Source organism: Delphinus delphis, chromosome 12 (assembly GCF_949987515.2).
Source record: "Delphinus delphis chromosome 12, mDelDel1.2, whole genome shotgun sequence".
NCBI lineage: Eukaryota > Metazoa > Chordata > Mammalia > Artiodactyla > Delphinidae > Delphinus > Delphinus delphis.
The window spans coordinates 37368951-37382807 of NC_082694.2; the positions used below are offsets into that span (position 1 = coordinate 37368951).

General features: G+C 33.7%; 1 protein-coding gene across 10 annotated transcripts in view; it reads right to left on the bottom strand.

Annotated features, from left to right (window-relative positions):
- The window catches only part of EHBP1 (EH domain binding protein 1), a 491141-nt gene that overhangs the window by 39368 nt on the left and 437916 nt on the right, over nt 1-13857 (bottom strand). For all 10 annotated transcript variants that reach the window (XM_060026512.1, XM_060026505.1, XM_060026507.1 and 7 more), the window contains 4 exons: nt 11891-12015; nt 9344-9482; nt 9072-9178; nt 6268-6391 (listed from right to left, as the gene is read on the bottom strand). In XM_060026512.1, the coding sequence (XP_059882495.1) occupies nt 6268-6391; nt 9072-9178; nt 9344-9482; nt 11891-12015 (495 nt within the window). The remainder of the gene's footprint in view (nt 1-6267; nt 6392-9071; nt 9179-9343; nt 9483-11890; nt 12016-13857) is intronic.

Below are 13857 nucleotides of genomic sequence, written 5' to 3' on the forward strand. Positions count from 1 at the left end.
CTATAAACATGTTCATTATCTGATATCTACAGGGCCTCAAATAGTGAATAGTGCCTATTTAATAACTAACTAAATTTATATCTAACTGAACTTATAAGCCTGTGTCTAATCATTAAAAACATTTTAAAAATGAAGACCAAATGTATAATTGCAATAAAGTTCAGAATGCAAGTTTTTTGGGGGGTAGAAATGAGAAAATACAGATAAAAGAACCAGGAAGAGATACACATAGTATGAGATAGTTACAAGACCCTTAGGAAGATTTTTAATACTTGAGTTGTATTTTGAAGTTTGTATTTAACTCAGTATCTAGGAGTCACAGCATCCAAAAATCCATCTGTTTAATTCATAGAATACACAGAAGCATAGAAGGTACATTGTTATCATAACAAGATAGCTCTGTTTTTGTAATCATTTAATGTTGGTCATTATGAAGGGAAAATAAATCAGTGAGATTGGAATTATATTACTCTATACTTTGATCACACAAATGCCTTTTCTTTTTTACACCTTCTGCACATGCCCGTTTTCTTCCTCATTCACAGAGCAAATCTTTTATGATCATATAAAGTACTTCAGGAACATAGGTATAAAACCCTCTGGAAATCTAATAATTTTAAGTATTTAGACTCTAATCAAGAGGCGTGACATTGAACCAGTATTCATGCCACTGAAGCACTAATTTTCTATAAGCTCTTGTAATGTACCGATAAACTGTCCCTTTTTTTTTTAAATAGCTGTGATTACATTTTCATATTGAAATAGATGTATATCACATTTTTTAAGAGTAAAACTAAGAGGCTTTAACATAGGAAATGTACATACATATCCAGTGTCACAGATTGTAAGCTGCTAATATAAAAATAATTACATTATTTTAGAAGGCAGTCACTTAAGGTTTTAGTTAGTTTTACTTTTAACATACCTCAGAAAACCATCTTCAGGTATTCATTAGTAGCTGATCCTAGATTGAAAACTACTCTCTGAAGGCTATAATGCTCAAGTTTCAGAGCCTTATAGAGATTAACAAAGAGCTAGATGTTTCTTCTGAAGAGAAGCTTGTTTTTATCTCTTTAATTATTCCAAATGAGGATGTTTTACAGCCTGATTTTCATGTATATTACATGCTGATGACCAGAGAAGAGAAATAATATTAAGAGGAACATGAGTGTGCTAGGGCTCTAATGGGCCAAATGGGTTGGTTAAGTGACTTTTTTCATAAGCTAAATGAATATTGATCTGTTTCTTCTGAGTTACTAATTATAAATCATGAAATGGTGATAAAAAGGTACAAAGAATTAGTAATAAGACCCCAGGGAAACCAGAAGTTCACCTCTAAGATGAGAGATGAAGGAGAGACCATGTTATGTGGTGTCTGGAAGCTGGGCTCCAGAGCCCTCAGACTGGGTTTGACTCCTGGTACCACCACCTGAGAACTATGTGAACTGGGCAAGCTACTTCCTTATCTAAGCCTCAGTTTCCTCACTAAAAAATGTGATCATTAACAGTCCCAGTTATTAAATGGAACCTATCTCATAGGGCCATTGTGAGAGACAAGGAAATAATGTATGTCAAGCATTTTCCATAAAGCCAGACATACAAGAAGCATGTAATAAATATTGACCATTATTGTTATCTCTAGGTAAAGATAATGGGTAATTCTGGAGATTCAAAGAGAAAGGTTTCCAGTAACAAGTCAAAAATTTTACTTTTCTTTTTTTTGTGGGCCCAATTCCCTGCTTTAAAGCAGCTTTAACGTTTACCACATTTGACTCTTCAAAGGTTGAGGTAAAGAGACGTTCTGAGGAATGTATAGGAAAGTTATTTCTTTTCATTCTTTTTTCCCTGAGTATATTTAATATTTTTAAATGGTCATTTGCTAAGTTTTTGTAGTGGTTAGTCTACAAAAAGCTATGGAATCAGTATTTGTGGCCCAGGAACTTAAGAAGGTTATCATGATCATTTTATTCAGTATTTAAAGGTTATAAAGCCAGAAAATGCAATTTTATTGCAATTTTCCCCTCAGAATGTTTAATGTTTACACTCAAAATATAAATAAAATATTGTCACTTAAAAAAACCCACAAATCATTAGTTTTAAACACTACAGTTCTACAGTAAGAAAGTTTGATAACCATCAAATGAAAACAGATCAGGAATGGAAAAGAAACACCATTCATTATAGTAACACTATTTGCAGCACTTTAGTAAAAGGGCCCATCAACATTTCCATTATAAACTCCATTTTTGCAAGGGTAACAACATTGCTGGTACAGATTCATTAGCCCTATACTTACATACAAAACGTCAGCCTGGAACACATGCATGTTTCTAACTAATAAGCTTTAGTGTCCCCAAAGAAGTAATTGTTACAAACTTCAGGTGCTAGAAATTTAAAAATTCCTCCTCTGCAACAATTACAAAAGAAAAACAAAAACAAAACCCACAAAACATTCAGAACTGATGGAAAAAAGTTCTCTAGTATTTGCATGAGGATATTATAGATCCTAAGACAGGATGGCAGAAGATACTCACGTGCCCTCTCTCTCACACACAGTATTGTTATTTAATATTCAAACTACCACTGATTTAGGATTACTCAGTTTCAGAAGGGACCAGTCATATAAATCTCCACAGCTGAGCTGACTCTGACACAGATGCCTCTCCCCTAAATGAATGTTGGGATCTTTCCAGCCCTTCCCCTGTCATTGCCATTCTCATCCCTGGTACCTCCCCAGGGATCCACTTGCTGCAGGACCCACTGAGGCTCTCTCTTACAATCCTTTGCTACTTTCTTGCTAGAGTCTTCTCCCAACATGCCAGGAGAAATGCCCAGAAGTCTAGGCCACCATCCAGTCCCTACTATCCTCTCTCAAGATGCAAGAGCTTCAGTGTTAAAGGGATTGGTGCTTAAAATCTAGAGCTGCTCAAACCCTGGGAACCTAGGACTCAGGTCTAATGTAACTATTAGTATTATTTTAGTTACATTTTAAATTAATAGATTTTTGTGGGTTTGTCTGGCCTGTGGATGCTTATAACAGTGCTTCTTTTGGAAAATGTATTCTTCAATTCCACAAATCAACTTCTAAATAAACTTCACACCCATTTAAAATTGAGTACAATTCCTTAATACAAAATAGAGAATTACCATATGACCCAGTAATTCCAATTCTAGGTATATAACCCCCAAAGCTGAAAACAGGGATTCAAAGAGATGCTTTTAGACCATGTTCATAGTAGCCAGAAGGTGTAAACAACCCAAGTGTCCATCAATGGATGAATGACTCCACAAAATGTGGCATACACATACAATGAAATATTACTTAACCACAACAAGGAATAAAGTAGTGGTACATTACAATATGGTTGAACCTTGAGAATATTATAATAAGTGAAAGAAGCCAGATACAAAAGGATAACTATTGTTTGATTTCACTTATATGAAATATCTAGAATAAAACAATTTCAGAGAGACAGAAAGTAGATTAGCGAGTCCTAGGGGACCATGAGAGGAGAAAATGAGGAATTAATGAGTACAGAGTTTCTGTTTAGGGTGATGAAAAACTCTGGAAATAGTGGTGGTGATTGTACAATACTGTGAATGTAGTAAATGCTACTGAATTCTACATTTTAAAATGGTTACTTTTATACATGAATTTCAAATCAATACAATTAAAAATTGTATATAGTCAGTACCTACAAGTATATAAAAATTGAAATAGCTGATAAAGTATGCTTTTGCTATAAAAAAAGACGTAGTGGGAAAAGAGAACTGTCTCAAGAGATAGAAAACCTAAAAACTTGGGTACAAGCCCTAACTCAGCCGTTAGTAATTAGGCCATCTTATATGAGCCATTTTCCCAATCTGAGGCTCAGTTTTATCATGTAAAGAATATGATACTATCTGCTCTGCTTAATTGTAAGGCTGAGATTCAGAAACTACACAAAAACTCTAAGATACCAGAGAAAAGGTACTAGCTTCTATAATAAATGAAAAGTTGGAAGTATGGGAACCCCAAAAAGGAAAAGGATGAATAAATATATGCTTTTCCTTCCTAACACCTTATCTTTCACTTCAGTTGTTACCCAGGCTTTAGGCAAATCTTGGGAGACGATTATTTGAGCTGGAGAAGGTTCAATACGATCCAGGGGGATACTCGGCATTTATCAAGTTGGGGAACCAAGTCTAGCAGATCCAGTCTAGACTAGATTCTGTCCTGTGTAGTATGGAATATAAAGCCCTGAAGAGATTCTAGAATCAATCTGTAGTCCGTGACTGTCTTTCAGATGATAAATGATCTCTAGTTGGGGCCACTATAAAGCTTCACTGGTAATATGTAGTATGGGGAGGAGAACTTGAGTCTATTTTGGTTAGAACCCTCAATAAATCAGGCCCCAAGTGTGAAAGAAGGAAAGGAAACAGAATTTCTAGCTTTTTCTCTTGTGACACAAGGCTCTTTTATAGTAACATCTAATTTATCCAACACAGAGAGGAAAGGTGCTCTACTTGAAAGAATTTAAAAAAAAAAAAGTCTCCTTAAAATATATAAAGGAAATAATTTAAAAATGTATTACAGAAATTTCACTACCTAGCATTTACATTTTTAATATAGTTAACATAATATTTTCAAAACCCTTCAGAGACCAAAGGAAAAATGCAAGTGTGAAGCCATGTGTTGGTTTATGGCATATCCACACAAAAGTCTATGTATATGAATGAGCATACATGTAACTTGTTAGGGCAATGATAAACATGTTCTAGGTAATCTGGCATAGCAGGTATCATAGGGTATGGTATAATAGGGTTCTGGTGACTTGCATGCTAGCTGAAGGTCAGCCACTTACTGATCTGTGTGGCACTGAGCTTTTCCTGTGCCTCTGTCTCCTCTGTATAACGAGAAGTTTAGGTAATAGTTTTCAAAAAATAAAAAAAAAACCTTTTTTTGTTTCGTTTTAAATTTTAACCAGTAGAACCTTTTCTTTAAATGAGCTCATCCAAGAAGCCCGCTATTTCATATAAATAAACTCAGAGCTACTCTGTTTGAAGTAAGGTAAGAAACCCAGACGTCTATCTGCTTGCTCCCTTATTGTCCTACCAGCCCCAAGGTGTCTGTGAAGAAGCCCTAAAGTCTCCACAGAACACAGCTTGAAACCAATCCGGCCAGATAAAGCCAAAGGTCTCTTCACATTCTAGTATGTTCTGATTTCACTAAGGTAGGCAATTTTCAAATGTCCCATATAAATGCTTATTTCTGGAGGAGTTCTTTAATTATAAATACATCTTTGGCAAATAGAGAAGAAAAAGTTCAAGAAAGCTTTCCAATCCTAATCTACTACTAATTTACTAATCTACTTTACTAATCTACTTTAACACTGCCATAAAATTAAAGCAATTAATTAGATTAAAGGAACAGATTTTCCACTTACATTTTGACATTTTTTTACTTAATATAGTGTACTTTTAATTTGGCATGAATGATTTGAATTTATTTCCCATTTTTACCCCTTTTGTAGGAGCAGGATTTTAAAGAAACATATATGTATAGACATATATTTTAAAGAAATATATTTCTTTAAAATATACACACATACAGTTTTTTTTTTTTTTTTTTTTTTTCCAATAGCTTACTGTACACTTAGATCTATTCAATCACTATTGGCAGTCAGCATTAAATGCCAATCTACCCTCTGGTTAGGAGCTAACTTGCTGCTCTAAACCATTTTTACAAACCTTCCTATATACCTTAATCCTTTCAAATGCAACTGTGACACAAAGTATTACAGACTTTTAAAAACCAGTTCTCTTGAAAAAAACTTGTGGAGCATCAGTAACCAGATAGTATTCTCAAATTTCAGTGATCTAGTCCGTGGAGATGTCCCCTATGCATAGTGCTCTGTTTCATGCAGTACATGGCTTTAGCTGGCCAAATCTTTTTTTTTTCCCAATGAATCAGTAGAACAGTGAAGATCTTACTTTTTTTTTAAGCAGTGGCATATCAATGAGGCACAGATGTGTATTCCAACCCTGCATGGATGAGCACACTGTTCAATAGTGCTGGCTCACACGGTATCAGGGCGAGTTATCACTTCCCATGAAGGCACTCTTATCACCAGGGCCCAGAGAGGTGGCTGCAAATCGCAGCCTTTTTATTTTCAAGGCAGTTCTGCTGAACATTCAGGCTTCAAAGATTCACACTTCCAAAACTCTATAAGAGTTTGTGAACGCTCAATTTGCCAAAACTGTTTACAGTGTAATTGGGCACCGTACCTGTGTCCATGAGATAGCGAAGGCGCTTCTCCACCAGCGCGGCACGGGTGTCAATTTGCTTTTGCTCATTCTCTAGTGCTGCCAATTCTCCTACAACATACTGACTGGTGTCTTTGAACCCTTTCTGTTAACGAGAACAAACAGGAAAGAAAAAAAAATCACTTGTAAGTTGCATTTTTCCTTTCTACAAACACTTAGTAAAGCACTTACCTAGAGAACCAAATACGCCCTTAGTATCACTCTTAGTAACTAAAAGCAACGCCCTGTGATTCAAAAAATTTTCATATGTATTACATATATTGCAAAACTTTTGTAAATAGAGAAAATCTTGGCTGTTTAGTATTATATTTATAATTTAACACCCAGATTTGCCAGATTTAAAAAGTTAACACTAAGTAAGAAAAAAATTCTCCTTAGAGTTGAGTCAGAGTGATTAAGCATGGACAAGGATAGAAGATAATTTTCCCTTGGTGACTGTCAAAACAAACACCAATGACATCTTTAATTCAAAAGTGTAATATATAAAAATGGAATTTAACTAAGGAATTGCTTCATAAAGAATCTATCCTGAAAAAAATCAGATTTGTTCTTACAAAAATATAAAATTAAAAAGATACATTTCTTCTTTTCATAGTAACTATACTATTTAAAGTATTTTTAAAAAATGATAAAAGAGAAGTTTCTAATATCTCCAGTTTCCCCTCCAGCTGGCTTCTGTACTTTAACATGTCATTCTGTTGATGTATTACTAATTATTGTAGCTGCGAATTCTAACTTGACAGGTGGTTTCAAACCTTGCTACGCTGGATCTAATGCCACCAGTACACTGATTTGGTTAATCTTCCATTTAACCAAATTTGGATTTCAACTGAAATTTTACTTTTTACAACCAAGCATGTTAAAAAAAATTATCCTTAGAAGTTTTATTTGAAGTAGCAGTTCTATTATAAAGTACCAATATAGGCTTACTTTTTATTTTCCTATTACAAATTGAAATCATTAGGGGGCAGGGTTATTCATGGTATAGTACCAAACTGATTAATTATAGCTTCCTTTGGAATGCTTGTTTGTCTTGTGGCATTTCTAGGGGTTAGTTTCCTAAGTAGCTGAGAAATACTAAAGAACTGCTTAAGTGATTACTCTCACCACTACCACTACTAATATCAGCACTTACAATATGTATTCAGAGAAATAAATGTGAACAACGTTCTTGTGTCAAATCCCTTCCCTACCTAGAAGCATATTAATCTCTAAGAAGCCATGAGGAATTATCTTTCGTTACTCCTTAAACAAGAAACAAAATCAAGAATTACGTTATTTACGAGGATATTTTGGAATTCTCATAATGAACAAACCTGTCTAACCATATGTATAACTTATTTATCTTTGGAACCAGTAAACTGTACTCACACATGAACTCAATTTAAACCAGCTTATTGTTAAACTGACTATGGTAGTTGACAAACTTAAGCTGAAATATTTTAAAAAATCATGAAACTGATAATGTCTCAGGATAGACTGATAAAATAAGTTACTGTATTTTTAAAAGATTCATACAAAGAGGATATTCTTCCATCTCACTATGAAATAAAAAAACTATAACAACAGAATAAATGCTAATGGTAGGTTTAAAATCTGGAATCTGGTGAATGCTTTTTGCATCTACCTGTCAGACAGCAGAGCATTTTCAAAAAGGACTATTCTCATTTCCATCCAGAAGGACAAAACAAACATAGTAAAAGTAACAAAGATATAAGAAAACAGAAGTGATAAGCAACACGTAAACTTCATTGCTTGTACTGATTGGTTCAGTTAAAAATAGTAACAAAGTTTATACTCAGATTTCTTTAGTGTGAGTATATAGTATACTCAAATATTCTGTATCTTATAAATTATACCAAATATTTCATCAGGATATACCACTTAGCTCTTCTATGTATTAAGACGTGCCAGGTTTTAGTAAAACAACTTTAAAACGAGAACTTAAAAATGAGAAGTTTTTACAGCTCTAAAATGTAGTTTGTAACTCTGACTACATTTGCAAGGATTCTAAAATCCATAACAGACAATTTTAAGAGTAAAAACAAAGAAAATATTTACACAAACTGGAGATAATAATAATAAAAAAAAGTAGCACCATTAAAGAGAGCAATGCTTCCAGACAAAAATTCAAGTTAAAACTTGTTCTTCCTGCTTCTGTCCCGCAGCTGTCCATCAAAAGCAGCTTTCTCCCTGCGGTCTATCAAATATTTCCCTCACAAATCAATTTTACACATGATCAGCCCATACCCCTACTGAGCTGAACCTCCCCGTTAATTAAGTGAAGAAATTACCATATATATTATATTAATGCAAACATCATTCAGCTAGTAATTCACGGCTGATCTGGATAATGGAAAGGTTGAACACCCATTAACCCAAGCCAACAAAATGGGTTGGCTGAGAAATTCTAGCAGGTCTCATGTGACTTTTCCCTCTAACTGCAGCTCTGCGGTATCTGCTATTGTAATAATTAAAATCCTCCCAGTAGATCAATACTGGAATCTCTTTATGGGAAGTGCCCTGATGGAAATGTCTCAAGGAAGCTGGGGCTGTGGAACTCTGAAAAATTCATTTTTTTTATCTGACAATTATCACCACACTGCAGACTAATTCAACAGTGCACCCCTCTCACTCTGCTTTGAATGCACTGGAGATTGACATCTTAAAAAACCTAACATCTCATTTTAACAAATAAAGGCACTATTTCCACATACAGTTTGGAATTATCAGCAATCATGAAACCACACAAAAAATTAATATACATTAAGCACTTCATCTTCTGATGGCTTCCTCTGAGTTTCAGTTATTGCTGCCTTCTCCTCATTTCCTTTCTTTGTATCTTCCTGTATTGATCTCTGCCTTTTCATCTCTTAAAAAAAGGGAAAGACATGTAAAATTATTATAAAGCTTGATATTTGTGTATTGAAATGTGGATTTACATTATCAGCTTCTATATATATATATATATATATATACACATATATAAATATTGTTAAATCATAAGATGGGAAAACATGTAAAAAAGTGTTCCTACCTGGTCTATTCTCAACATATTGACTGAAAGACTGAAGTTGAGTTTTTCTTACTGTAGAATCCTTGCTAAACACAACAGGATTTCTAAATCGTTCTGTTGCTTTTTGTAATCGCTCAGTCCGGAGATCTTCTGTGCCATTCTAAAAGTGAAACAAATGTGGTAAGAGAGTCCTGATCTTATAAATGTGAAATTACACATTAGTAAAACAAGTTTTACTGATTTAAGATAATGCCAACTTAGAAACGTTTTGAAAGAAAAAAGGACTATAAAGAGATGTTCTAAATAGCTCAACGGCAAGGTCTGTTGCCTGTAACTGAAACCTTTGGGAGACATGGTTTAAACGGAGGATCATTCTTGATAACTGTGATTCATTAGATACTGCGAACTCCCATGTCTTCTTCTGATATGTATCATTTAAAAGCCACATTGCCTCTGTCTACCACCGCCCCACCACCCCAGCCCCACTATTCTGCCCCATCTGTTTGTACAGTCCCACAGACTTGTATGACAAGAAGAACTAGTTTCTAATTTTATGCCCATTGAGATAAACCACTAATGCTGGATGAAGGCTAAAAGGTAGGATTATAACACTACCCCACTGAACTGCATTTCATCAGCTATAACTTTCCAAAGCCAGATTTGTAAGTAAGCCCTTTACAGCTAAGGAAACTACAATTATCTTTTCCAGAGCTTCCTATGTTAATACTGGTAACAAATTCAAATGGTTCTATCAACAAGAAATATCCCAGAAGACTGAACCACTGCAGTGTGTGGAAGCCGCAGATACCGTGGTGCTGTGTACCAAACAAATATTTCATTTTATACCTAATCTTTATTATTTTTATTAAGTGTTTTGAAAGTAAATAGGGAAAGGCTAAGATGCATGACTAATAGCTAAGCCTGCTGAATGCTGAAACTGGTTATCAAAAGCTACCAAGACTTTGCCCTTCCTCTGCATTGAGACAATCAGTAATGAGGGAGTCCTCCAATGGCCTATTCTCTAGCCTCAAGGAGGCCTGGGATACAGAATCCTCAAGGGAAGGTAACAGTTTATCCTTTTCCACAAACACAGAATGCCTCATTTATAAACGTGTAAACTGCATTTTATTAAAAAAATAAAACCCTAAATCAATGCTGAAAGCTTCAAGAGAACAGATGGACTCTATATGTTCTTTATAAGCACCATTTAAAAAATCTGAACTAAAAAGATCCATACAAAGACAAGCTGTTTAAAGCACACATTTTGTTGGAATAAGTTTGAAAATAACTACATTTAAGAGCTTTTTGGAAAGCAAAAACAACTGCATCTATTTAGATAATTAAACCTTGAGAACGAAAATACCTCTGTCTTATTTTTTTAAGTTATATATTTATTATTAGTATCATGCTATTAATATGCTAGCTATGTAGCTAGGATAGAAACAATTAGGGCTTTTATTTATTTGTTTGTTTGTTTAAGAAAAGTGTGTATTCTACTGTTACCATAATAACTGCCCAATAGTCTAAAACTCAAGTCTTTACCAAAATAAACAAACACGGCTAAATTTTTTGAGGGCTGGCAACATGCTAAAATATCAGTGCGATTAGCCAGCAAATCCCATCTTAAGAAACCTTTTTATGACTAGGGACTTCTGCCACTTTACAAATGTATTCCTCTAAACCCACTAATTCAGTTAGCCTTTTCAATCCATTGTATTATTCTTAGTCCAGCTTCATTCTGCATTAAATCCAGTGCAGAAAGCTAAATTGAACGCAAAAAATCAGACCTGATCCAGGCTTCCTTTTGTTCAAAGACAGTGACCAAAAGTCCTCTGGTGCTGCCACACACTTTCATCACCAATTTATAGAAACCAACAGTATAAGGGAAAAGCAATGAAAGTCATTGTTTTGGGACTTCAAAGCATCTCTGTGTCAGGGGAAGGAAATCCTTTCAGTCAGCAGGGCAGTCCCCATAGTCCGCAGGTGGGTGAAAAAGTTATACAAGACTAGAAATGCCCTAAAGCTAGAGAAATATTAATGATACAGTGCAAGGAAAAGGGGGGATGGCTTGAGTGGGGATAATATAAATACTACAAATCATCGTCATTATCATCATCATCTTATAATGTTGCATTTTGGCTAAAATCTTACACAAGGTAAGATTTATATTGGCACAAAGCACATGCAAGTATCTTAAAAATTTATATTCAATCACATACCATCTTCAGGAATTAATTTATCTTAACAGGTCAAAGGCTGAAGATGATAGAATATGCTAGAATTCTCTTAGCAATATTCTCGTTAGCAAAATACAAATGCATACAGAAGTCAAGAATAGTTTTTACTTTTACTGACATATCAACTTAAAGTAGTAGTTTATCTGAAAAACAGTATCTGAATACTGATTACCATACTGGTATTTAATTTATTGGCTATTTAATAAAAATTTGTATATCTTAATCTTAATGTGAAGAATTTGGTAAGAAACTGACTTTAGGATTATGAAGTGCCAGTGGAAATTAGAATACACAGATACTAAGTCAAATATTTTAAACAAGTAAGATTTACCTTAATGTCTTGCTCTGAACTTTCAGTTATAGCTTTGTGAGCAGCGCTGGAAGGTGAATTTGCCACCTGTGGCTGAGTGTCTAGGAGTTTCTTCAGCTTCAAGTCCACCAACTTAGTGTTTTGTTCTGTTAAATATGCAAATACTATGAATAACTGTATGAGATGCATTTAGATGTGTAGGCTATCAATTTAAAGGACTTCATAAAAATATTACTATATTAAAAAAGAGAACTCTTTATATATATATGTATGTATGTATACATAAACTATACTGCATACCATATAACTATAATATAACTAAGTAGTCTTTAGGGATATTGACTATATTCCCTTTTTAAAAATTGAGACATAATTGATATGTAACCTTGTGTAAGTTGAAGATGTACAATGTGTTGATTTGATACATTTATATATTGCAATATGATTACCACCACAGCATTAGTTAACACTTCTATCATGTCACAAAATTATCATTTCTTTTTTGTGGTGGGAATAAATAAAATCTAGTCTCTTAGCATATATTCCGGGGTGTGTGTGTATGTGTGTGTGTGTGTGTGTGTGTGTGTATGATACACATGCATGTATATGTACTTTTCCCCAAAATCAGTTCCCTTAAAGAATATAGTCAACATGCCTAAAGACTATTTAGTTATTCTATAGTTAATAGCAGCTATGCTTACCTGAAAACTTAAGCCCATATTTGATGTACATATTTATATTAGCAACTGTATAGGTTGTACATAATAAAACAAGGTATTACAAAGTAGGTATTTAAAAGAGGTAACACATTTGATTAAAAATTATATTACTTTATTGTTTTAATTCTTCTAGTATATTAAATTTAGACATATAATGCCATATTAAGTTCTTAAGATGATCTTAGACAGTCATGTATACACTGTTAGAATCCAGTGTTCCAATGTTTATGGGTATACATATATACCCAGCATTGAAACAGGGTATATGTTTACAAATACCTTCTAATTAGAGGGCAGAAGTACAATAAAGATTATCACATTTTGGAATGTGTGAAATATGGATAGAAATTTAAAATAAATACAAAATAGCTATAACTTTAAAAATAAACAATTTCAAATTATTTTTAGCAAGTAAATTAATCTTTATTTAATAAAATAGCTCAGAAGAGAATGGAAACAAATAATTCTATTTAAACATTCACTCAAAGCAACTCTTTAATAAAATGATTATAAAAGACATGCCAACCATTTGATGAATGATATTTTTCATAAAGATTAATAAGTTTTCTAATTATAAGACTCTTAATAAATGCTATTATCATTACTTTCATGCAAATTGGTCAGTTTATATTGCCAGGCTTCTCTTTTAAACAATATCTGATGAACTATGGTCAAATCAAGATAAAGATTAAACAACTTATTATTAAAAAATTATGACTTTTATATACATATTAAAAAAAAGAATTTTGAGGAAAATAAAGCCAGGATAAAAAACCATAATGTATGCTACATGCTTCCAGATTCCAGTTTGCATTCCTATTTCTTACTGCCATGAAATAAACCATAGTCTGAATTGGAAAGTCTGTCCTATGCACTCGCCAACACTTATTGGCATGCTGGAGAGTTGTAAACAATATATTACTTAACTCCAAAAACAGGAGGACTGAGATGTGTTTTCTTTTTAGGTATACAAAAAGTAGGAAGAGTGTTTTTAAGAAGGACAAGAATCAAGCCTAATGTTAGGCCTAATATTAACCAACCTTTAAATACATTAAAATACCCCACAAAGTTGCTATAATTAAAACTAGAAAATTCTCTTTACCTTACCCAAGAAAGGGCTAATTTCTCCTGCCTTCTTAATCTACTGTTAAATCAGGAAATATGTACCACTTATTGTCACTGATTTTATACTTCCATGAATCAAATGTTAAGGCTTTAATTCTGTACTTCTGGATGCCCTCCGTGGTAAAGAGATGATACTGGTTTCTA